The 24,972-nt window shown below is 31.4% G+C and overlaps 1 protein-coding gene across 2 annotated transcripts; it reads right to left on the reverse strand.

Moving 5' to 3' along the window:
- On the reverse strand, window positions 1-23,007 carry LOC143048139 (NADH dehydrogenase [ubiquinone] 1 alpha subcomplex subunit 5-like). Of its 2 annotated transcripts, none has more exons than XM_076221648.1 (5): window positions 22,915-23,007; window positions 18,374-18,418; window positions 16,698-16,814; window positions 9,533-9,598; window positions 1-167 (listed from the first exon to the last, which is right to left on the reverse strand). In XM_076221648.1, exons 1-5 carry the CDS (start codon window positions 22,972-22,974, stop codon window positions 66-68), a joined length of 390 nt encoding a protein of 129 aa, XP_076077763.1. In that variant the 5' UTR covers window positions 22,975-23,007; the 3' UTR covers window positions 1-65. The 2 variants fall into 2 exon arrangements, with proteins under 2 accessions (XP_076077763.1, XP_076077756.1); XM_076221641.1 differs by lacking the exon at window positions 22,915-23,007 and adding an exon at window positions 22,598-22,753.
- Window positions 23,008-24,972: the final 1,965 nt, after the last annotated feature.

Consider the following 24,972-nt stretch of genomic DNA (forward strand, 5'->3'; position numbering starts at 1 on the left):
TTAATCTAATCACTTTTATTCTCAGTACAAATAACAATAAATACACAATCTAAACTTTGTGTCTATTACACTGGCCATTTCCATTGATTTTTAGGAGCTTCTTCTACTAGAGGTTCCCATGCTTTCCATGCTACCATATTCTTTGCTAAACTAAGTTCTCTTTCTGCCTGTAATTATATTATTTTTATGTTATTATTTTAACATGTATTGGAATAGCATATATTATTCTGTCAAATTATATTATAGTCCTATGAAATATTACACATTTTTTCAGTGCACATGAAAAAAGGCATCTGAATTTTGTTTCAACTAAATTTATAATTAACTAGACATAATTGAGATGGGAGCCATCTCTGTGGCCCAGCTGAAAATAACATTTGTATTTTTGGCATAGGATATGGGGTTCAGACTAGACTTCGTGAACTTTGCCATTTCCCATGTATTCAATTTTTATGTGACAATTCTTTACTTATAAAGATATTTTTCACTGGTATTTACTGATTATGTAAAAGTCATGTGATTCGCTATGGTGGAGTTGACCAGTAGATTTAAAGTCTAAGGTACGAACCATTTGATTTGAAGAGGCAGTCTATAGTATTTGAGAGAAAACAAGAATATGTCCATAGTACACATATGCCCCACCCACACTATCATTTTCTATGTTTAGTGGACCGTGAAATCGGGGTATAAACTCTAATTTGGCATTTAAATTAGAAAGATCATATCATATGGAACATGAATGCTAAGTTTCAAGTTGATTGCACTTTAACTCCATCAAAAACTACCTTGACCAAAAACTTTAACCTGAAATTTGCACTCTCATTTTCTATGTTCAGGAAACGTGAAATTGGGTTCAAAACTCTTATCTGGCATTAAATTTAGAAAGATCATATCATAGGGCACATGTGTTCTAAGTTTAAAGTTGATGGACTTCAACTTCATCAAAAACTACCTTGACAAAAAACTTTAACCTGAAGCGGGACAGACAGAAGGACGAACGGAAGGATGGATGGATGGACAAACGGAAGCAAAGACCAGAAAACATAATGCCCCTCTACTATCGTAAGTGCGGCATAAAAATCTGACTGATTTTTGCCAATTAAATAAAAAATCTGGCCGTATCTGGATTGGAAACAATAATCTTGTCCACTTTTTTGCTATTACAAAAGAAAATTTCCAACAGAATTATTTAGCATCAAATAGACAATAGACAATATTTATTTGCACAGACACATTTACATTAAATGGTTATGGCATACAAAATTAAGACAATAAACTGACAATAGTTAAATTGATTATAATTATATTAGAGTGACATTGGTATTCACAGCAAAGAACAAGAATGTGTCCACAGTACACGGATGCCCCACTCACACTATCATTTTCTATGTTTAAAGGACTGTGAAATTGGAATAAATTCTCTAATTTGGCATTAAAATTAGAATGATCTTATCAAAGGGAACATGTATACTAAGTTTCAAGTTGATTGGACTTCTACTTTATCAAAAACTACCTTGACCAAAAACTTTAACCTGAAATTTGCACTATCATTTTCTATGTTCAGTGAACCGTAAAATTGGGGTCAAAACTCTAATTTGGCATTTAAATTAGAAAGATCATATCATAGGGCACATGTATACTAAGTTTCAAGTTGATTGGACTTCAACTTCATCAAAAACTACCTTGACCAAAAACTTTAACCTGAAATTTGCACTATCATTTTCTATGTTCAGTGAACCGTAAAATTGGGGTCAAAACTCTAATTTGGCATTTAAATTAGAAAGATCATATCATAGGGCACATGTATACTAAGTTTCAAGTTGATTGGACTTCAACTTCATCAAAAACTACCTTGACCAAAAACTTTAACCTGAAGCCAAAAACTTTAACCTGAAATTTGCACTATCATTTTCTATGTTCAGTGAACCGTAAAATTGGGGTCAAAACTCTAATTTGGCATTTAAATTAGAAAGATCATATCATAGGGCACATGTATACTAAGTTTCAAGTTGATTGGACTTCAACTTCATCAAAAACTACCTTGACCAAAAACTTTAACCTGAAGCCAAAAACTTTAACCTGAAATTTGCACTATCATTTTCTATCAGTGAACCGTAAAATTGGGGTCAAAACTCTAATTTGGCATTTAAATTAGAAAGATCATATCATAAGGAACATGTGTACTAAGTTTCAAGTTGATTGGACTTCAACTTCATCAAAAACTACCTTGACCAAAAACTTTAACCTGAAGCGGGACAGACGGACGAACGGACGAACGAACAGACGGACGAACGGACGCACAGACCAGAAAACATAATGCCCCTCTACTATCGTAGGTGGGGCATAAAAATAGACTATAAATATCGACAGTAAACACATTATTAATGTTCATGAACAATTAAAAAAAGAACACAAACAAAAATTATGTTGCATATTAAAAGAAATACAAATTATACAGATGTTCTCAATAAAAAACAATCATTAATATACTTTATGGTAATTTTTATAATGACTGGTAGACTGCTATTTAAAAGTGAGTCAAATGTTTCAGTGTTATAGCGGACTGCAATTGAATAAAATTGAAATTAAGATTTTTATGCCCCACCTACGATAGTAGAGGGGCATTATGTTTTCTGGTCTGTGCGTCCGTTCGTCCGTCCGTTCGTTCGTCCGTTCGTCCGTCTGTCCCGCTTCAGGTTAAAGTTTTTGGTCGAGGTAGTTTTTGATGAAGTTGAAGTCCAATCAACTTGAAACTTAGTATACATGTGCCCTATGATATGATCTTTCTAATTTAAATGCCAAATTAGAGTTTTGACCCCAATTTTACGGTTCACTGAACATAGAAAATGATAGTGAAAATTTCAGGTTAAAGTTTTTGGCTTCAGGTTAAAGTTTTTGGTCAAGGTAGTTTTTGATGAAGTTGAAGTCCAATCAACTTGAAACTTAGTATACATGTGCCCTATGATATGATCTTTCTAATTTAAATGCCAAATTAGAGTTTTGACCCCAATTTTACGGTTCACTGAACATAGAAAATGATAGTGCAAATTTCAGGTTAAAGTTTTTGGCTTCAGGTTAAAGTTTTTGGTCAAGGTAGTTTTTGATGAAGTTGAAGTCCAATCAACTTGAAACTTAGTATACATGTGCCCTATGATATGATCTTTCTAATTTAAATGCCAAATTAGAGTTTTGACCCCAATTTTACAGTTCACTGAACATAGAAAATGATAGTGCAAATTTCAGGTTAAAGTTTTTGGTCAAGGTAGTTTTTGATAAAGTAGAAGTCCAATCAACTTGAAACTTAGTATACATGTTCCCTTTGATAAGATCATTCTAATTTTAATGCCAAATTAGAGAATTTATTCCAATTTCACAGTCCTTTAAACATAGAAAATGATAGTGTGAGTGGGGCATCCGTGTACTGTGGACACATTCTTGTTATTAATATTTTGTATATAGGTATCCCTCAAGGACGTATAGCATGGACAGATTGAGAAGAAATGGTATTCATCCTCATTTTCTTGTCTGTTACAGGATAAGCAAATGTGTTTACTTCTTTCAGTGTTGGTATAATGCCCTCTTTCAATTGCTAGGGAATGGGCACTTAGTTTAAATTTACAGAAAACTGATCAGTCAGTTTTGAGTTTACATATATCAATATATTATGGAGGCCTTTTTCTAATTCTTTTAGTATGACAAAAGAAATTTAATTTTTCACATTAATTGATAGAACAATAATGAACATGATGAATGAAAAACGGGCCTATTTTTTTAGGCCAGGGTTTGCATGTCTGACCGGCATGTCTGTTTCGCTAAACTGATATATTGATTACTTTTTTCAAGACCAGACTGCAACCTGACTGCTGAGTGTGGCCTTTGAGTCTCCATTTGTGGACCTTCATTCATAAATTTGTTGTCATTTCAGACTCATGGTAGCCTTTGGTTGATTTGGATCCCCTCACCTCCCTTAATTTTGTTGGGTGAAACATATCAACCAAACATTTGGATAAAAATTTCTAGTTTGACTTTTTTAACTTATGTCAAGTTGTATTGTAAATTTCATGGAATAGCCTGTCGTATTTCTTGTTTATAACAAGAAATCTGTGAGGTTGTGCTAACTTAACATACAACAAACAAGAATTTTCTATTTCTATTTTTTACTGACAAGTCCCACATCATATTATATATCAGTACATAGCTTTGGATCCATACTATCATTTTATGATAGACAATCAATACGGAGAATGCAGAATAAAAAATGTCCAACCCTTACACTTTACAGCAACTATAGAAAAAACATGCCCCACGCCAGGAACTGTTTAAAAAGTGCATTTTACACTTATTTTATATTTTTTAGCCCAAAAAAGGTCCCAAAAAATTCAGGAAAAAACCTACTTGAAAGAAAACTATTCTTCAAGGAATTACCTTGTTGTTTGAGGAGAATTAAAATGAAGCTTTCAACTATAACAGGAAATATAACCAACATGTCTGACTGACAAGACTATTACTCTTATCTTGAAAAAGTTTCATTTGAAAATACAAATACAATAGTGCACCATTCTCAACTGTCAGATATCTTTTAACTAGCATTAGGAAGATAAATAGTTCATAATTTTTTTGTTATATTTCCCATTCGTTTGGTTTTTTTCATAAACTAATGTGAAGTTTACAAATGTAAAACTAAACAATATCACATAATTTGTACCTTAATAAAATATTTTGCATTATCACTTATCTGATACACCTATATATCATTCAGTGTACTAGTATTCAAGGTTATAGTTTGGTGAAATTATCAGCGATGCATTTAAAAAATATTTATTTACCTGTATCCTTGCACGTCATAATACATTATCGTATCAAACAAAGACCTAATCAGTATTCAAGGTTTTCTTTTTTTTGAGATTAAAATAAACATTCTTAACAGAACAATCAGATAACTATAGAAAGTCCTAGAATAGAGACAGTGCATAGTTTTCCTTCTGATAAATAAGTTAATATATAGTCAGTTAAATTTTCAAATAAACTAAAACAGATTTTGTCTTTTCAATTTCAAAAAAAAATTCAAATGAGGGCTTTGTGATACGTATACTCACTGATGGGGCACTATATTGTGAGATGAGGGTAATTAAATGTGAAATAGTTAGAAGAATCAATAAGAGGATAATGAAAGTAGCATAAAGATTTATTCCCCAGGATATGATTCCTATTTTTTTGCAATATCAAATTTATCAAATTTATCAAATTGAAACTGCATTAAGTGCATATCCTTAGAAAAAGATTAATATTTTTTGCTCTTAAATTTAGTATTAGATGGTATCATTTTGTATATACATTTTAAGATTTCTCCAGAACTTTCATGTGAAAAACTGTTAAAGACCAAACAGCCTATTCATTTCTGTCAGTGATTTTTCTTTAAAATTTTGTGTGAAGGTGTTGCATGATTTGAGAAACAAAATATGATGAAAAAAATTGGGGGTCACCGACTTAGTTTTGTCACTATAGCAACCTCAGTTTCGTGTTTTCCCGAATTTTAACGTAATATTTGCATGTTATCTAAACTCTCAAAAAAATGCTTTATATCAAACCTACAAGCATAATTCTTGTTTCACGTTAAACAGTAGATTTGTATCTTTCAAATACAGGTTCAAGAGTTTAAGGCTCATATTGATTTGATCTTTAAAAATATGATTTATTTCATTCCCGCCAAAAATTAAACATAAAACTGAAAAACGTTTTCAGTATTAAAAAATATCTACCAGTGATTTCTTCATAAAAATTTAAAGAAGGAAAGTGCCATATGTACTCTTCAAAATAAAGCAAAAAAAAGTGTATGTCACTGACCTTTCAAAAAAGTTATGAGTAATTTTCATGTTTTTTTCTCGTTTGTTTTGAAGAAAAGAGTTGTCTTTCTTCAGAACATTGTATCTGACGTCATAGTACAAACTTTCCTTTCTGGCGCACTATTTGAAAAAAGAAATCGAAATTGGACGTTTGAAACCCACATTTAAATTTCCAAGAATAACAACTATATTCACCTACTTCATTATCCGGTAATACTAGAGATTAAGCATGTATCAGTTTCAGATCTTTATGATGTTGTTGCCGCACAATATAAACCTTCAGAAACACCATCCGTCGGTATGGAAAATTGTTTGAAATAACCTTTCACGCCGCTTTTGTATTGAAAGTCTGTTTTTGTCCTCTGTCCCACACAAGCAAAATTATTGAAAATAAAAAAGGAAATGAAAGATGGCACTGGTTAACTTACAGAGTATTTGACTATACCAGACTAGACGTGCTTGGGTTTTTTCGCGTTTATTTAAGAAGTTTGCCGTAACAAACTCATTCGGTACTGTCGAAAGACGGACGTACAAAAACATGGATGGAGTTCTTTATACCATTATTTTTCCCGACTGAGACGAACGTTTAGAAATTATTGCATCGAGTTTGTGAAATCATTATTTTAGAATATTTAAGATATAAGGAAATTAAAATTATAGGTATAATATATGAATGAAAGTTTTGATTCTAAAACGTTATACATCTATCTTAAAGTACAATCCTTTTATTACTACCTCATGTGTTTTCAATAAACGAGACAGTAAATATAAAATACACAAAGTTTTTGATTAAAAAATTAATTTAGAAATAATTTTCCGTTGAAAACTACAAAGTAAGATTTCTCCAACAGGATAAAATATAATAAATCTAAACTGCTCATTTTGAAAATTAAAACAAAGAAAAGGTTGTTGCCGGCATTGAAAATCGAAATTTGTTTTCAATCTTTCTGGTCACAGTTGTAGCTAAATGAAAGGGAGCGATTTTATGTAAGATATTATTCTTGGAGCAATTATTTTTGTCATAAGTTAAATTTACAACAATTTAGTTTTAAACACCGAAAATTTTGATTTTAATTCACATTCGCTGAGTATTAGTTTTATTAATATTTTTTGCCTTACAGCTAATTTCCTACTGCATGTAGGGTAAACCTTTGGTTGGCGTCCTTGCTTTGTTTGTATTAATGTTTACTCAAGCTCTGTAATTAATATTGAGATCTTCATATATAGGTATGTAAACCTGTATATATGTTATTTAATTGAATTGGACGTTATCAAAATATAATTATACAAAACATACAAACATAGCAAGCAGGAAAACCAAAGTGTTGATCTAAATACATTAGGAAATTAGCTGTAAGCTTCAGTGAGATTAGACGATATTTTTATCACTTTCCTTAAGACAATTTGAAATGAAACAAATGACAAACAAAAATGACCCTTTGTCATCATTTTATTTTAACTATAAGATTTTGTCAAATAAGCAGTATAAATAAATTTTAACTTCATTGCAAGAACGGACATTATTTTACGAGAATCATCCAGACATCAGTTACATGCACATGTTGCCAGTATGTCAAAACTTTTAGGAATAATTGATTATCGGCCTATCCTTGTGAATACTCAATTTTTTAATTTTTTTAAAAATTGACACTAAAATAAGAAGGATCATTGCCAGACGGACGAACGAACGGACGCACATACCAGAAAACATCAAGTAATGCCCATAAATCGGGCATAAAAAAAACTTTCACCTAACCTGTACACAATCGGCGGCGGGCGCAAACAAAAGACAAAAGCTACGCATGTGAAAGAATAAAAAAAAAATGAAACGCAAAAAAGTCAAGATCAATATTTATATGTTATTATTTTTATTAGAATGAAGGTTAAATATAGTGTAGTATGTGTCCATTTGTGTTAAATTTCCACAGGATATTAAAGTAGCGCAATGCATAATAGTTCCTCTTTTCTTGGGAGACGTAGCGTACCTACGTAGCGTACAACATGTTGGAATCCATGAAAAACGCGAAATAGGACATTATAATTTGACGTTTTTTTCATTGCTAGAAACAACGTCATAGAGCTTTTATGTCACTACCAAGTTGCGTTAGCTGATGTGCATAAACAATAGGCTGTTTGGTCTTTAAGAAATCATTTTCATTTAATAACTCTACTAGTTTTTACATGCTTATAGCTTAAAAACAAGCACATGGACCTTAATATTTGTCTATGATTTAGTTTTATTGCAAATTATCTATTTTAAGATGTCAATTATGAAAATGTTGTTTACAGTAGTGAACGTCCCTTATTACATTGAACATAAATCCTTTATTATAATCACAGTGAATCTGATTCACCATTATTTAAGGTCAAGATAGATATTTTGTCAAGGGTCCAACTCAAGTAGGCTATTTGTTTAATAATCATATTTTTAAGATGATGACTTTTTGAAGGAGATTTAATGGCAAAAAAAAAACACATTATATAATTGTTATATTGAATGTCAGGCACAAAATAAGGGGCACTCGATACAAGGTTCTAAGGGCAAGGTGCAGTGTCCAGATAAGTGTAACATTACTGGTTGTTGAAGTATTGTTTAATCATTTCCCCTAATGACTGCAAATATAATGTCTTTAGTTACACTGTAGCTAAAAATTAACTAAAAACTACACAAATATGTATAAATGAATTGAAATATGGAGAATACAATCATGAATTAGACAAAATAAAAAAAAGAAAAGAAATTTAATATGTTGTAATAAATATTTTATAGATTATTACTAATTAACTACACTGTTATTGGACTTAATATGATGAAAACTGCCTATGCAATATAATGTGTAAACTAGGCCAATACAGAATAACTCAGCCAATACAGATTTTTTTCTGTATTGGCAGAGTTATTCTATATTGGCCGAGTTGACACAAGTGCAGGAATTCGGAACGTCTCTAGATTTTACATCGAAAGTCACGATAAACACAAACTGAAAGTAAACAGTTGTTTTGAAGACGCAGTTGTCATTTTTTTAATAGTGATCTTGAACATGCTGAAAATGTCAGTATGGCATACATTTCAGGCGAAAGACGGTCACATTCATTTAAAAGGTATTTTGAAAGCAGACGATAGAACTATTTCAGGTTTGGGAAACGAGTAGATTATCACAAAGTTCATTTCTTGACGACCTCATAATTTCACGATTGTACACATCGATTTTAAATTAGTTTCTGCATAACACATGCAATGGCAGTACCTTTCCAATTACTATTTATGTGTTGCGTCTAAATTTAAGTTGTAACACTTTATAGTGACTGAAAAGGGTAGAAAAATTCATCAGATGAGAAAATGCTGAAGACACCTGGAAACAGCACCAGATCATTATGTATTGCATCTAATACAAAGAAACAAACTGAGATTTGGATAGTTCCACTTCAAGGTAAAAATATTTATCTCTTGAAATGATATTAAGAAAATATTGTAACACTGTAGTTAATTAATAAAGATATTATTACGTGTATTTCTGTATTGGCCTTGTTATTGGTCCTCGGCCAGCTGTATTGGCCTTCAGCTTCGCCTCAGGCCAATACAGCAAGCCTCGGACCAATAACAAGGCCAATACAGAAATACTTACGTAATAATATCATAATATGCTCTATGATGATTCAGGCCAGCTGTAATGTATTTTAACAATTACCTGTAAAACTAACTCTTCCATCTGACCTCCATTTATTTTATTTTCTGCTTGCATCATATCAGACTCCTATATAGAAAGATGAAAGGTCAACAATTAGATTTATCTTATTATAACAAATATACGAAAATCAACTGAGGCAAATACTTTAATTGATGTTAAACTGTATTTCAAATACTACAAGTGGAAGCTGCCATTAGGAATTTGTGTGTATTTTAACAAACACTAACAATTTGCCATGAATACAAACATAGCACAGCATTAACTCAAGTCTATAAATAGGGAATGTGTCCATGGGACACAGATGATGCCCCCATTTGCATATAATATATGGTTATAAATGGACATAACTGAAGCCCAGTAAAAGTGCAGCTACCCAAATTTGTACTTGATCTGAGTTTCGTGGTAATAAATATTGTGTGTAAGTTTCATAAAATTTGGTTGAGGCAAACTTAAGTTAAGAGAATGGAAGCGAAATATTCAGCAATTTTTCCATTTGTAAAGGGATATAACTCTAGAACAGTTAAAGTGACCAAAATTCAAGCATTTGTATAGGTTTCATAACATTTGGTAGCAGTAAACTAAAGTTAGAGAAGGGAAACCAACTTTGGGACTTACATATACATACGTACAGACGGACAAGGGTAAAACTTAATGCCCCATCTGCTACAGCTCACTGATAATACCACCTGCCCATATACTTAACAGTAAACAGGAAGTTGTTGAGTGAGGAATTTGAAATGCATCACATGGTATGGCTGACTTATATAAACCATGAAACCAAATTTCAGAAATCTCCGTAATGTAGTTCTTGAGAAAAATGTAAAGAAAATTTTCAATTTGGATGCCATATGTAAATTGATGTAAGTGTTTGGCAAACAGGAAGTTATTGAGTGATGAATCTAAAAATGCATCACAAGGTATAGCTGACTTATTTAAACCCTGAAACAAAATTTCAGAAATCCTAGAAATATAGCCCTAAAAAAATGCCACGAAAATATTCATTTTTTTTTTTTATCTTTTATTTGTTTTTCAATAGTCAGGATTTTACACACCCCATTACACTACCACCTGACAATGGTATCAAGGGGTAAATACAGAATATATAAGAAAAAAATATAGCAATATATACAAAAAGAATTTCTGACTAATTAATTTTTAACAATAAAAATATTTTAGGTTACATATAAATTGTATTTGATTTTTCTCTCCTCTCTCTCTCTCTGACTTACTCACATACAACACTAATACTTTCACTCATCTGTTTTGTTACAATATGTATCATGACTTACTTTTTAATACAATTTTTTTAAAGAAATAAATTTGCTCATAATTTATAAATTATTTCTTTTCTCTAAACTAAACATAGATAATATGAAAACAACACTTAGTTAAATATTACATGTAAAGGAGACCAAAATTTTTCACAGACTTGGACTTTATCATTTTTCTTTGCAATATGATTTTCAAGAAATTGGTATTTCTTTATTTTATTCTTTAACTCGATCATATTTGGTTTTGTTTCATTTAATTTACATTTATATATATAATTCTTTGTAATTATGATTAGCAGATTCAATAATAAACTTTCATGTTTGCAACCCAGAAACACATTCTCTTTGTTGAGATCAAAATTTACAAAAAAAAGTTTCACAATATTGAAAAAAGACTGCCACAATTGAAAAGTTATTGGGCATTCAAAAAACAGGTGTTCAATGGTTTCTTCTCCAAGTTTACAAAAAGTGCATAACTTGGTATCTTTTAATTTGATTTTGTACAAAAAGGTATTCGTTGCTATAATTCTATGCAAAAATTTATATTGAAAGGTTCTTAAATAAGCATCTCTACAAGACTTTTTTGTTATCATGAAATACTCTGACCATTCTGTAGTATCAATAACTAACAGCTCTGCCCATTTCAAAAATTTAATTGTTGGTAGTTGAATAACTTCATCTACTAAGTTTTTATATACAAATTTGGCTTTCACATTACACCTGATTTTTTTTTAAGAAAGTATCACCAGTGTTAGACTTATCTAAATCTTGATTTAGACAGTTATCTTTAAGGCATTTTTTCATAGCGTTAGGGATTTTTGATATCAAACCATAATATTTAATAAAATTGTTGGTTTGTACTTTTTCTTGAAATTGCTCAAATTTATAAAAAATCATATTTTCATGATTAATAAGGTCACTTACTGACTGCACACCCCCCTTTTCCCATTGAATGTAATATGGGAAATCATCCAAAGAAGAAAAGTTCAAAATATCTAAGGATAAAATGTCACTGACAGAAATCTCAGTAATAGGTTTTGCAGCGGAAAAGCATAGTAAAACATCCTTCCAGAAAGAATTTTTACATCTTTTAGCAATCTCAATCAGCTTTTCTTTCTGAAGATTTAAAACCCTTTCACCCCCATACTTCATAAGGTCTGCCAGTAACAACTGCTGCCAGCCACCGCTAGGGTTTGCCAGCAGTCTTTTTATCCAACTAATTTTCAAATAGATATTAAATGAATGAAGATGTACCATATTAAGTCCACCTTGTGAAATATTACCAACAAGTGTGTTTCGCTTAATTCTGTCTGGTTTTCCATTCCATATGAAATCATAAAATAATGAAGTGAGCTCTGTTAACCTGGAGTGTGATAGGTTTGGTAATGCAGTCAATAAATGGACCAACTTTGAAAGAGCAAGTGATTTAATTACTGTAATTTTTCCTAATAATGTGAGTTTTCGATGTTGCCAGCTCTTCAAAATTGCAGAGACCTCTTTAATTTTCTTAGCAAAATTAATTTCTGTGATACAGCTTAAATCTAAAGAAAATTCAATCCCCAAAAGTTTAAAATTTGAATGTGACCAATGAAGTTTTAAGTCTGGACATAAAATAAGATCAGAATATTTTTTACTTCCAACCCATAGTGCTTTTGTCTTTGAAGCATTTATTTTCAAACCTGAAATTTTATAAAAAGATTCAAAACATGAAAGTGTTTCCCTCAACGATATTTCCCTTCCATCTAACATAAGGAATGTGTCATCTGCGTACATGCTTAAAAGTGATTCATCATCATTGATAGTAATTCCCCTTATGTCAGGATTACCTTTTAATTTCAAAGATAATAATTCAACCCCAATTATAAATAAATAGGGAGAAAGAGGATCTCCTTGTCTGCAACCTCTTTCTAAATGAAAAAACTTAGACATGTGTCCATTATTTATAACACAACTTGATGCCCCTGAGTATAAAGTTTCAAACCATCTACATAAAGAAGGCCCAAAATTAAAGCTTTTCAAAGTATTTTTTAAAAATAACCATTCCAAGGAATCAAATGCCTTTTCAAAATCAACAAGTAATAAAAGACCTGTCTTATTATTTTCCTCAAGATAGTGCATCAAATCATATAAAAGGCGTGTGTTCTCACCCATAAATCTGTCTTTAATAAAACCTTTTTGTGTGTCACTTATGATAAATGGTAAAACGGGTTTAAGTCTATTAGCTATAACAGCAGAAGCTATTTTCATATCAGTATTCAAAAGACTAATAGGACGCCAGTTACTAATATACTGTCTGTCTTTTCCCTCTTTAGGAATGCAAGTTATTATACTTTGATACTGAAAATCAGAAAATTTACCCCCAGCATATCCAAAGTGAAGAGATCGAAAGACAAAAGGGCCAATATCTTTCCAAAAAAATTTATAAAAATCTACAGAATACCCATCAGAACCAGGACTTTTACCATTTGTCATAAATTTTAAAGATTCAGCACATTCTTTAAAAGTTAAATTTCCTTCACAAAGATCACTTTGTTCTTCTGTAAGCTTAATGTTATGATTAAAAAATGATGTATCATTGCAATCTAATTTTTTGCTCGAGTACAAATTTTTATAAAAATTTTGTTGTTCCATCAGAATTTTTGATTGCTCTGAAATATGCTGACCTTTATCATCAATAAGTTCTGTTATGGTTTTCTTAATAAAATTTTTCTTTTCTAATTTACAAAAATAATTTGTACACTTTTCACCATTCTCATGCCAGTTAGCTCGGGATCTAAGCAGCAAGCCTTCAACTTTCTTTTGTCTACAATTTTCTAGTTCAAGTTTTTTTTCAAATAAAGATTTTTGAACCTCATCATTTGGAGAATGATTCATAATACTTTCAAAATTTAAAATATCATTTTCAAGTTTGAGAGTGACATTTTTTTCCTCTCTGGATTTATTAATGCTGTAATTTATTGACAAGGATCTAATCTTCATTTTTAATATTTCAAAAAATGTTTGATCATTACATGACAACTCAACAGAAAGAAGATTTTCCATATCACCTGACAGATGGTATTCCAAAATAGTATCATTAATACATGATTTAACCATTTTTATATAATCTGCATCTCTAAGTAACTGAGAGTTAAATTTCCAATAACTTTTGCCCCGTTTCTCTAAACAAGCTGAGAAGGTGAAAAGAATTGCGGAATGGTCTGTTCTATAACCAGGAATGATAATGGTATTCTTCATAAGTGAAAAAAGGTCTTCTGAAATTAAAAAATAATCAAGGCGACTTTGTTTTATTGGTGAGGACTGACGCCAGGTATATTTCCTATCTTCTGGATAGCATGTACGCCAAGGATCAAGTAGTTCAAAAACATCAATGATTTCATCAATTTTTTTACGGGAGTTAGGGTTTCTATTATGTTTGATATTATATGTATCCATAAATTTATCTAATACAACATTCCAGTCACCACATAGTAAAACACTGGTGTTTTTAAAGATTAAAATATTCTGCATTATTGTGTCAAAGAATGAAGGTTCATCTGTATTATAACCATACAAACATGCAAGACTTAATCTTTGTGAAAAGATTGTTATATCTAAAATAATGTAACGACCATTATCATCAATAATAGAATTATGCACAACAAAATCCAGACCCTTTTTAAACATAACAGAGACACCTGCACTTTTACTGTCTTTATGACTGAAAAAGCACTTATTTCCACATTCATCCTCCCAGTATTTTTCAATGTCTTTATTGCTATGAGTTTCCTGAAAACACACTATGGAAGTATTTTTACTCCTAGCCCAATCAAAAACATCTGCCCTCTTTTTGGAGTTTGAAAAAAGACCCCTCACATTCATTGATAATATCGTTACATTATTATCCATGATTATATCTGAAGGGATGATTTATAAAACATATAAGCAAGTTCATAAGTACAAATATACAATTGTAACACATAAGACATACACAAACATACACACATACAAACATAAGATGTCGCATATTATTTTCTTCATTCAACATTGAATGTATAAACTAATTTACAGTATGGCATTATATAGTTATGAATAAATCTAGCAAAGGAATAGATGTTTTAAGGGGAGATAAGATTATATTAATTTCATAATAAATGTTAGAGTTATTTCCCCTAAACTCTATAGTGACAGTATAATTTATATTAATAAAAAAAATAATAAAAAAATCTCTTATACTATTTACTATATATGTATCCAGGATTTTGTAATTTGGAGTTGACATGACACACTTCAGTATTTATCTTTCACATTTATATCTATCTATTTATACTGAAAAAAACTACATTTTCCAAAAAATATTAACAAGTGTAACAGACTTATATGAAAACTAATTAATTTCCATCTTTTAATTTCTTTTTCATTTTTTCTTCTACATTGTCAAATAGATCAAATCTTATTCTGCTACTAGTTTCAGTTTTGGCATACACATTACAGTTATAAAACCATACATTTTCAAATTTTTCAGTGTTTTTAAGTCTTGCCATTAGTCCAAGATTGCGTTGTGATATGTCATCATGCAATTTCACTTCATTTTTCAGGGATCTTTTTTGTCGCATTATCCGTATTTTAGTTTCAGTATTCTTTACCTTAACTATGACAGGCTTCTGATAACCATCTTTCCCAGGTATTCTGTGGATGGCTAGTACATCACTGGGCTCAATATCTACTTTACAGTCACTCTTTAAAGTTTCAATAAATGCTTTTCTCAAATTCTCACCCCTTTTTTCAGGAAAGTTTAGCATTCTTATATTATGTTTTCGACTGTATTGTTCATTATAATTGGCTAACTTCAATGCATCAATAGATCTGTTATTATTGTCACCAACCTTTTCCACTAAGTTTTCAATAACTCTATCTTTTGCCCTGATTCTTTCCCTCAGATCCTCATTCTCAATCATCAATGTATCTAACTTATCATCAAGTTTTCCAGTTGCCTCCCTTATTTTACACTCAAACTTACTGGTGATCTTCTCTTCAAAATGATCTAATAATTTCTGGACAATGTTACTAACTAAAGTTTTTAAGTCCTTTTGTTGTACCAAATTAACCATAGCATTAGTAAGGTCAGTCTTTGTAACTGTGCCCTGAAGAGATTGTTTTATTTCACTTAAATCATTTTGAATACCAGTCAAATCAATACCTTCCACACTGTCATTTGCAACATCTGAATGGGATCGTTTGTTCTGCTTGGATGGTTTTTCCTTTACAGAGTCTTTAGAAGAATCATTGCTCCCAGGCTTTTTAGCTGCTAACATTGTTTGTATAGTTTTTGCTCCTTTACTGTCCCCAGGCATGGTGGTAATACAGACAACACTACTCAGAAAATCAATAAATTACAAATACTTTTCCAATTCAAAATATACAATTCCACTATAGTAAATCCATCTTTCAACAAAATGTGAAGTAAATCATATTTCTGTAAAGTTCATCAAATTCCAAACATTATGATATGATTTGCATAGATAAATTCCTTCAAAAACCAGCTTTAAATTGCCAAAAACTGCAGAGCTGAAAATCAACCCACTACTACTTTGGCAGCCATCTTAATCTTTTTCATGGGACGGATGGACAGACAGAGGTAAAACTGTATCCCCCACTTTTTACAAGGGGTATAACCACAAAAATTAACATGAACCAATGAACCATGAAGATGAGGTAAACATGGTAAAGAACAGATGAAACCTACCAGACTGATATGTACCCCTTACAATCATTTTATACACCACATATAATTGACCCACTGCTTATAGTATCTGAATAATATAATTAATTACATATCTTTAACCTTAATCACTGATCCATTAAATAATTTAAGGTAAAGGTAAAATGCTGATACTGTAGTTGTCAATACTTACTGATTGTACGATATTCAATCTGTCTTTAACTAACTGTACTGTGTGCTGACGGTAAGAATAAGTTTGAGGCATGGCACCACATATCTTCAAGATGTCCTTATAGATAAACTCAAGTTTCTGAAATAAAATAAATATTTATTAGAACATTTTTTTAAAAATTCAAATAGTGCTGACATGCGCATGCTACATTTTTTGTAATAAGTGTAGCCGTAGCAAAATGATTATTACTGATGTACATGATTTAATCAATCATATCACACACTATATTGACTGACTGATTTAATCAATCATATCACACACTATATTGACTGACTGATTTAATCAATCATATTACACACTATATTGACTGACTGATTTAATCAATCATATCACACACTATATTGACTGGCTGATTTAATCAATCATATCACACACTATATTGACTGACTGATTTAATCAATCATATCACACACTATACTGACTGACTGATTTAATCAATCATATCACACACTATATTGACTGACTGATCTAATCAATCATATCACACACTATATTGACTGACTGATTTAATCAATCATATCACATACTATACTGACTGACTGATTTAATGCCACTTTCAGCACCATTTGATATATTATGGGATCAGATTTCATTGATGGAGAAAGTCAGCATTCCCAGATAGGCTGGGGAGAACCACTACCTTTTGTAAGAAATATCACAATCTTAAGACTATTATGATTGGAGTTGAATATACCTACCACATGCAGGATTCAACCTCACAACATCAGTGTTGACTAGCTTGTAATACTGTAGAATAACTAAATGTACTTAGACAATAAGAAACTATAGATATTTGGTATAACTAATCAACAAATAAGGAAATGAACCATGATAAAGAAAGCAAGGTTAGGTGTGATCCCTGCCAAAAAGGTACATGTATGTACATTGTATATATACATTGTAGCAAAGATTGTGAATTCAAAATACATATGAATTAATTTAACTACAAACTTAACTACAGTTACTACATCTTTAAATATGATCAAGTTCAAGTGAGAAATGACCCCCTTGAAAGGAAAATGTACACCTAATTTAATTCTATTATTTCTTCTCATAACCAATAAATTGTCATTATCACTAAGAAACTCCATGTTGGTTATTGAACAATTAAAAAACCCAAATAACACTTTGTAAATTTTGTATCTAAAGTGCATTTCTAGATTTAGCTTCATTAGGAAAGTGTAAATCCAAACATTTGAAAGCAAAATATGTATAAATACCTAATATAGGAAAAGGGTCCTAAAAGTTTGGTCAAAGTCAGGTTAATCTAGATGCAGATACAAATGTACATTTACAACAATTCAATAAATGTACATGTATATAAGTATATATTTAGTCATTATCTCAATACATTTTGTATCAAGAATTTATATACATGTACTTGCTCTTTTGCTATTTTTAAAAGGCTGAAAAAAATAATTTACATTGATATGTAAGTATATATATTTTGTATCTCCATCCTTCAGCAATACAGCAAAGATAAAAATGTCATTTTGTTTAAGAATCATGAACCATGCAAAAGGTTCATAATCATCTGTTTCATCTTTTATTTCTTAACTTCATTTCAAATTGAAAAAAGGTTTGATAAGCTAACATGAAACATAAATATTTTATTAGTATACTTCTTAATATCTTACTCTGGCTGAGGTTGGATCCACTAATAGTCCTGTTAATCCAGTACTCTGAAAAGAAATTATAAATGAATCAGTTTATAACAGCATGTGCCAGTTACTCTTTAGGCCACAATTAAAAATATTTTGGTTTGCCCAAACCCTACCCAAAGGTTGAGACAGTGAATAGGTAGGTAGACATTTTCTTTTTTTTTTCAAAAAAAGAAATTGAAGTATCGGGTATTTATTAGTCTTCATGCCTATCTGATTAAAAAAAAAAATCTTCAAATCAGGACAATAAAAGAATTTGAGTAGGCAGCTTTTTTCTGGGTAGGTAGGGTTTGGGAAAACAAACCTATTCTTTTTTATGACCTTATTTAGTCATCTGAACTTGAATAATATACACTGTACATGTTCTGGTACACTCCAAAATCCCAAGATTTAAAAAATAAAAGTTTTTCACAATTTATTTGTGCATACTGCAGATTTGATACCTGAACTTTTGGGTCATCTTTAATTACTAGCTACATGTATAGCTTACATGTTCAAGAAAAACAATGAATACTTTTTTTTAAAATCAAGCTGTGATGCTGTGAAAATGAAAGTCACAGTAAAATGTACTTGCAGGCACTGAGGGGGAAAAATTTGCATTCATTAGGAATTGAAATGGAAAAGTTAATCATTGCATTGTATATATTATTTAAGCAAAGAAATATAATTATGCAATATTTTGAAATGGGTTATCTTTCTTAGTCCACATTTGAAGGTAAAAAAGTTTAATTCATAATCTACATGTATGCCATACTGCCTGCAACTAGGTAAGTTTTCAAGAAAATACTTTTCTTCACAAGTACATGTACCAACATTGTATGGTGATAACACTTACATGTACACATCATATTGTAACTAGTATATCTGAGTATATATTATACATGTATGGGCATGAATAGAATCTACAAACATGTAAAGAATTTACATCCATTTTACTATGCTTGTTTACTCACAAACACAAATACAGATCTAGAAAAGGCTTACAATACAGCTAAATATCGCCAACCAGATACATGTAATGACAATAGGGATGCAATGGCTCTGATTGCAATCTTATTCTTAACCATAAAAAGCAAGCTCCTGTAACATTTGGAGTGCCCCAGGAACAGTCCTGGGAGTGAAACTATTAGTACCTGGTTTTTTACTACAATTGTATTTCTATAAATGACCTACCATCTAAAGTCTACATAGTCTTGAACTAGACTAATTGCAGAAGATTGCCTCTTGAGGGCTCGCAAGATATTACAAAAAGCTCATGACCAACTGCAATAGTGGGAGAAAGACTGGATGATGAGCTGCAACCCAGAAAAATGTGAAGTCATCCGCATAATCAACTACATTGTACCAGAAAATAACTGACGACAACTATTCCATTCATGGCCATGTTTTACAAATAACTGATTGGGCGAAATACTTAAGCTTTACAATTAACAGTAAGATCATGAAAAAGGTAAAACAACTCCTTGGGATTCTTGAGAAGAAACATAACCAGTTACCCAAAAACATCAAAGAAACAAGCTAAAAGACACTAGTCCACCCACAGATTGAATACTTTGGTTCAACCAAACAACATATGACAGCCATTGAATCTATACATTCATCATTATGACTACAGGAGAGATAGCAGTGTAACAGCAATGTTCCAACAACTACAGTCATTATAAGATACAAGTCCCACTGCATCATGATATTTTGTGTCTTCAACCAACTGATCAAAATGCCATCACTATCGCTACAGCTGGTTTACCTGACAACCAATGGACACACATAGAAATTTCAGCAAGTAGCTCATACCACATACAGCTACCAGGACTCATTCTTCACCGCTGGTATAGTTCTTTTGAAAGGTATCCGGTCGTTCCGCCCCCAAACCGATCCAGCCCCAAGTCAATCCGGCCCAAAGTCGATCCGGCCCAAGTCGATCCGGCCCACGTCGATCCGGCCCCAAGTCGATCCGGCCCCATTACAAAATATGAAATAACTATATTGATTTTGGAGGAATTTGTGACGCATTTTAACATTTAAATTTGCAAAAAGTGTCCGATGATGGATGACAACAGGTAAAATTTGTTTAGTTTTATGCAATATTTGCCGTAGACAGACTAGACTATAAGTGAAGTATTGGAGTACCAGTTAAAGAACTATTTTAAATTGATACAAAAATTAGTGTTATTGTGTCGTTGTTTGTATAGCAGCTTCAACATATTTTAAAATATGAAGTTATTTTCCATGATAACTTAAACTTTGAATGTCATGGCGATTTCATTTTTTTACGTTCATACACAGAATATCTAAATAAATATTTACAGTCCACTGAAACCTATAACTCATCATAATGACTTGATAAATTAAATCATTAGTCTATAATTGGTTTGTTTATTCAACAATTGTCTGATGATTGTGAACTAAGGTAATGCCACTTGTTAATCACTTAATTAAATCAAATCCTGATTAATTAAAGTTACGTAATCAACAAGGTCTTTATAGTTTGATCTTCTGGTTCAGGTTGGTGTATATAATAATAATAAATTGTATTTTTTTTCAGGTAACATCACAGGCTTCTATAACACTTGTTTGGTTGTTTTTTTTTGTAATATCAACAAGGTCTTTATAGTTTGATATTTTGTTTGGTGTATATAATAATAACCTATAATGGTTTACTTTTATAAACTGTTATTTGGATGGAGAGTTTTCTCATTGGCACTCACACCACATCTTCCTATATCGATATATTTTTCATAAATTTGACAGTATTTTGAATAGTTGTGTGTAGAAAAAAAACACAAGTTATATGAGTATCCATTATTCTTTATTGCAAGAAAATAACAAAACAATGACACTGAATGCACATTTTCACTCTCTAAAATATAATATCAGCACTACTAAAATATAACAATAAATTCATACATACTGACAAACACACTATCTCTGACACTCACATAAATATATATAACTTTTAAATCATTTACATTAACAGTTTTACACTTTCACTTACTTAAAGGGGTCACACTTGCAGCACTACAATAACATGATATACAGCAGCTGGCTATACGAGATATTGAAAGGTGGAGTAGAACCTAGTATCCTCCTTTTTTTTGGAAGACTTTTCTGAGACAGTGGTGTCTAGTGTTTCCATATCCGAATCCTGACTAGAAGTCTCTACCATTGAGTCACTTGACTCAATTTCAGAGCTAATTATCTCTTATTACTTTTTTACGGTCGGTCGTAATAAACAACATTACCTATAAAGTCATCAACATCAAAACCTTGACTAAAAGCCATGTTTATCTTTTCTTATTTTAGTTATATTAGTTATTGGAACAAATAAAGTATTAATTTGAATCTATCTATTAGTATTACATATTAGATATTAAAGATGAAATAAATCTATACTTTTTAACAATAAAGTTGTATGTGAACAGTGGTCGGTGATTTCGGAGCTACGAAAAACCCGTCTATTCAACTGGACATCTCACTCAGTTATTAAAATCAATGTTGATGTCTAAATTGTTTTAATATAATTATACCCAATAATCTTGAAAACTTGTAATAAAAACATAATCAACCTAGTTGTTTTATACTCATCTGCAGAAATTATTTTTTTACCGTACACCTTTTACATTATAATAAAAATCATAAACATTTATGAATTACATTAATATATATCTTTATTTTTATTCCTTATAAATATATTTTTTATTGGGGCCGGATCGACTTTACATATGGGCCGGATCGACGTGGGGCCGGATCGACGTGGGCCGGATCGACGTGGGGCCGGATCGACCCGAAAGCTTTTGAAACTCCAGTTGTTCAAGGAGAGAATAAGCATGTACAGCTTCTAAGGACCAACTTGTTTTTAAACCTGCTTTTCGTCTGTCTCAAATGACTCAGATTTAAACTGCATAGTCTGATTGTTTGATAATACTCCAGAGGAACCGAGCACAGTAAAGAAAAGAAAAGACGGAGAATATCAAGCACAATCCCTCCTGTTAGATGTTTAGAATTAACCATCATAAAATACAAATGTATATGAGAACATAACCCATATCATGTCAACAACTGTTTACAATGAAAATGATGTCATACATAAAATTCCTAAATTAGGCACCAAAATCTGATATGTTTCAGTAATTTAGATACTCTACATGTATACCAGAAATTATGCTGCAACATATTTTTACTATAAATGTTTATACATACACTGCATGATGTACATGAGAAATAAAGTTTTCCGAAGTTTTGTGAATTTCGTCCCCTTTCACAGGTAAAACCTCTTAATATTCTAGTTTTTGTAAGTGTACGTTTAGATGTTTCCAAATGTTTGACAAAATAAGAAAACATTAAATAACTTCTCAAGGACACATCTTTCTGCTTCAAATAAATGGACTTTTAGTCAAGTTATTATATTTTTCCTTGTAAATTCGAGTCAAAAATGAGAGTCTCTATCAAACAAGGTATATATAAAAATTAATTCAATGTACAATCATTGCTTATCGCCTAAACTACATATAATTTACTTTTTTCAGGTAGCCTGCCATTTCTACCGGAAGTTTATATATTTCGGAACATCTCAGCATTTTTCAATCTTTTCACAGTTTTCCCGCCATATTAATGATTTTGATCAACAACTTTCTTACCGACGTACAATACTCAGTTATTACGATCTGTCATCTAGAATTAACCACTTGAACCGACTATGGAAGAATAAACAAACAAAATAGTAATAACCAATTTACTGATGAAAATCATTAGTCAGACAAATGCTCACAATTTAACATTCCATGGCAATGGGAACAAACTGTGCACTACGTATTGACAGAGACATGTATACTGTATTTATATGTCTCTGGTATTGACTATTGTTTATTCTTCAAGGGTAAATCGAGAAACTCGATGTCTGGTGGGCACAATGCAACCAAAATTAAATATTTATTTCAAAAAAATATGTATGCGCGGTTGTTTAGGTTCATCAAATCAAATGGCTGAATTTTTAACTAAAAAATTACTCTGTGCACAGACTTTATACCTGTGCAGTTTGGAAAGTTTTAAGGCCTAGCATCCACTAGATATATAAAAATTAAATGTATTTTGCATATCAAAAAGATGTCATTGGATTTTATTGGGCATTTTTTTCCTTCCTGTAGAAGGTGTAAAAATAAACTAAGTTGGGATATAACTTTGAGATGCTACCTCTCAGGTAAGAACTGGTTTGTCTTGTATTGATTGTCCTTGATTGGCATGGACAATAGATATCTACACATTTATAGGTGAGTTAATGAGTTTGTAGTAATTTTATTTAGGTGTTTGTTTATTTTTACATCTTCAGCAGGAAGGGAAAACAATGCCCATCAAAATCCAAAAACGATTCTATCTTTTTTAAGCACAAAATGAATTCATATATCTAGCGGATGCCAGGCCTTAAAACTTTCCAAACTTCACAGTTCAGTCTTACACTGAGTAGTTTTAGAGGTGAAAATACGGCCATATTTGTCCATTTGTTATGATGAACCTTTATGGTTGGGGTTGTCACACAGGCACTTGTTTCTGTCAATGTGGGGTTTACTATCCAAACTCGTACGAAAAATGTGTGATTTTTCTTACGATTGTGGATAGTAAATCCCACATTGACAGAACTAGTGCCTGTGGGTTGTCAGTGTGAGTGATAAAATTGTCCACCTACACACTTTTTTGCATGAAAGGCTTGGCTCACACCGAACAGCAAGCTATAAAGGGCCCCAAAAAAACATTCAAACAGGAAAAATCAATGGTCTATTCTATATCAAAACAAGAAACACGTATGAACCACATAAACCAATGAATACCACTGTAAAGGTTGGTTTTCAATATGATGATAGATATAGGAAGATGTGGTATGAGTGCCAATGAGACAGCTCTCCATCCAAGTCACAATTTATAAAAGTAAACCATTAAAGGTCAAGGTATTGTTTTCAACACGGAGCCTTGACTCATACCGAACAGCAAACTATATAAAGGGCGCCAAAAAATTACAAGTGTAAAATCATTCATATGGGAAAACCAACCATCTAATCTATTTTGACTATTTTATTTATTATGTCTGTTTACAGTACAAATTTCGCGAAAGCCATCCCAAACTCCATACACCAAGTTTTTTCCTAGTGTGACACCAGAAAACTCTGATGTCCCTCCCTAAATTCTCTGAGAAATTTGGAAGTATTCCCTCCGAATTCTGCGTAAAATCTCTACCTTTTGTTTATTGTATTAGCGACATCTCTCCAAGTCCGGTGTGATGAGGTGTCACACCAGGTAATTAATTGCCCTAATCCTAATGTAGTTCACGCATCATTGTAAATACATGTATAACGGAATTTAATGAGACGTACTGTCAACAAAGTGAAAGGTTTAGTGCTATAAAACCAGGTTTAATCCACCATTTTATACATTTGAAAATGCCTGTACCAAGTCAGGAATATGACAGTTCTTGTCCATTTGGTTTTGATGTGTTTTGTCATTTGATTTTGCCATGTGATTAGGGACTTTCCGAATTGATTTTCCTCTGAGTTCAGTTTTTTTGTGATTTTACTTTTTCTATATAA

Source organism: Mytilus galloprovincialis, chromosome 1 (assembly GCF_965363235.1).
Source record: "Mytilus galloprovincialis chromosome 1, xbMytGall1.hap1.1, whole genome shotgun sequence".
Taxonomy (NCBI): Eukaryota; Metazoa; Mollusca; class Bivalvia; order Mytilida; family Mytilidae; genus Mytilus; species Mytilus galloprovincialis.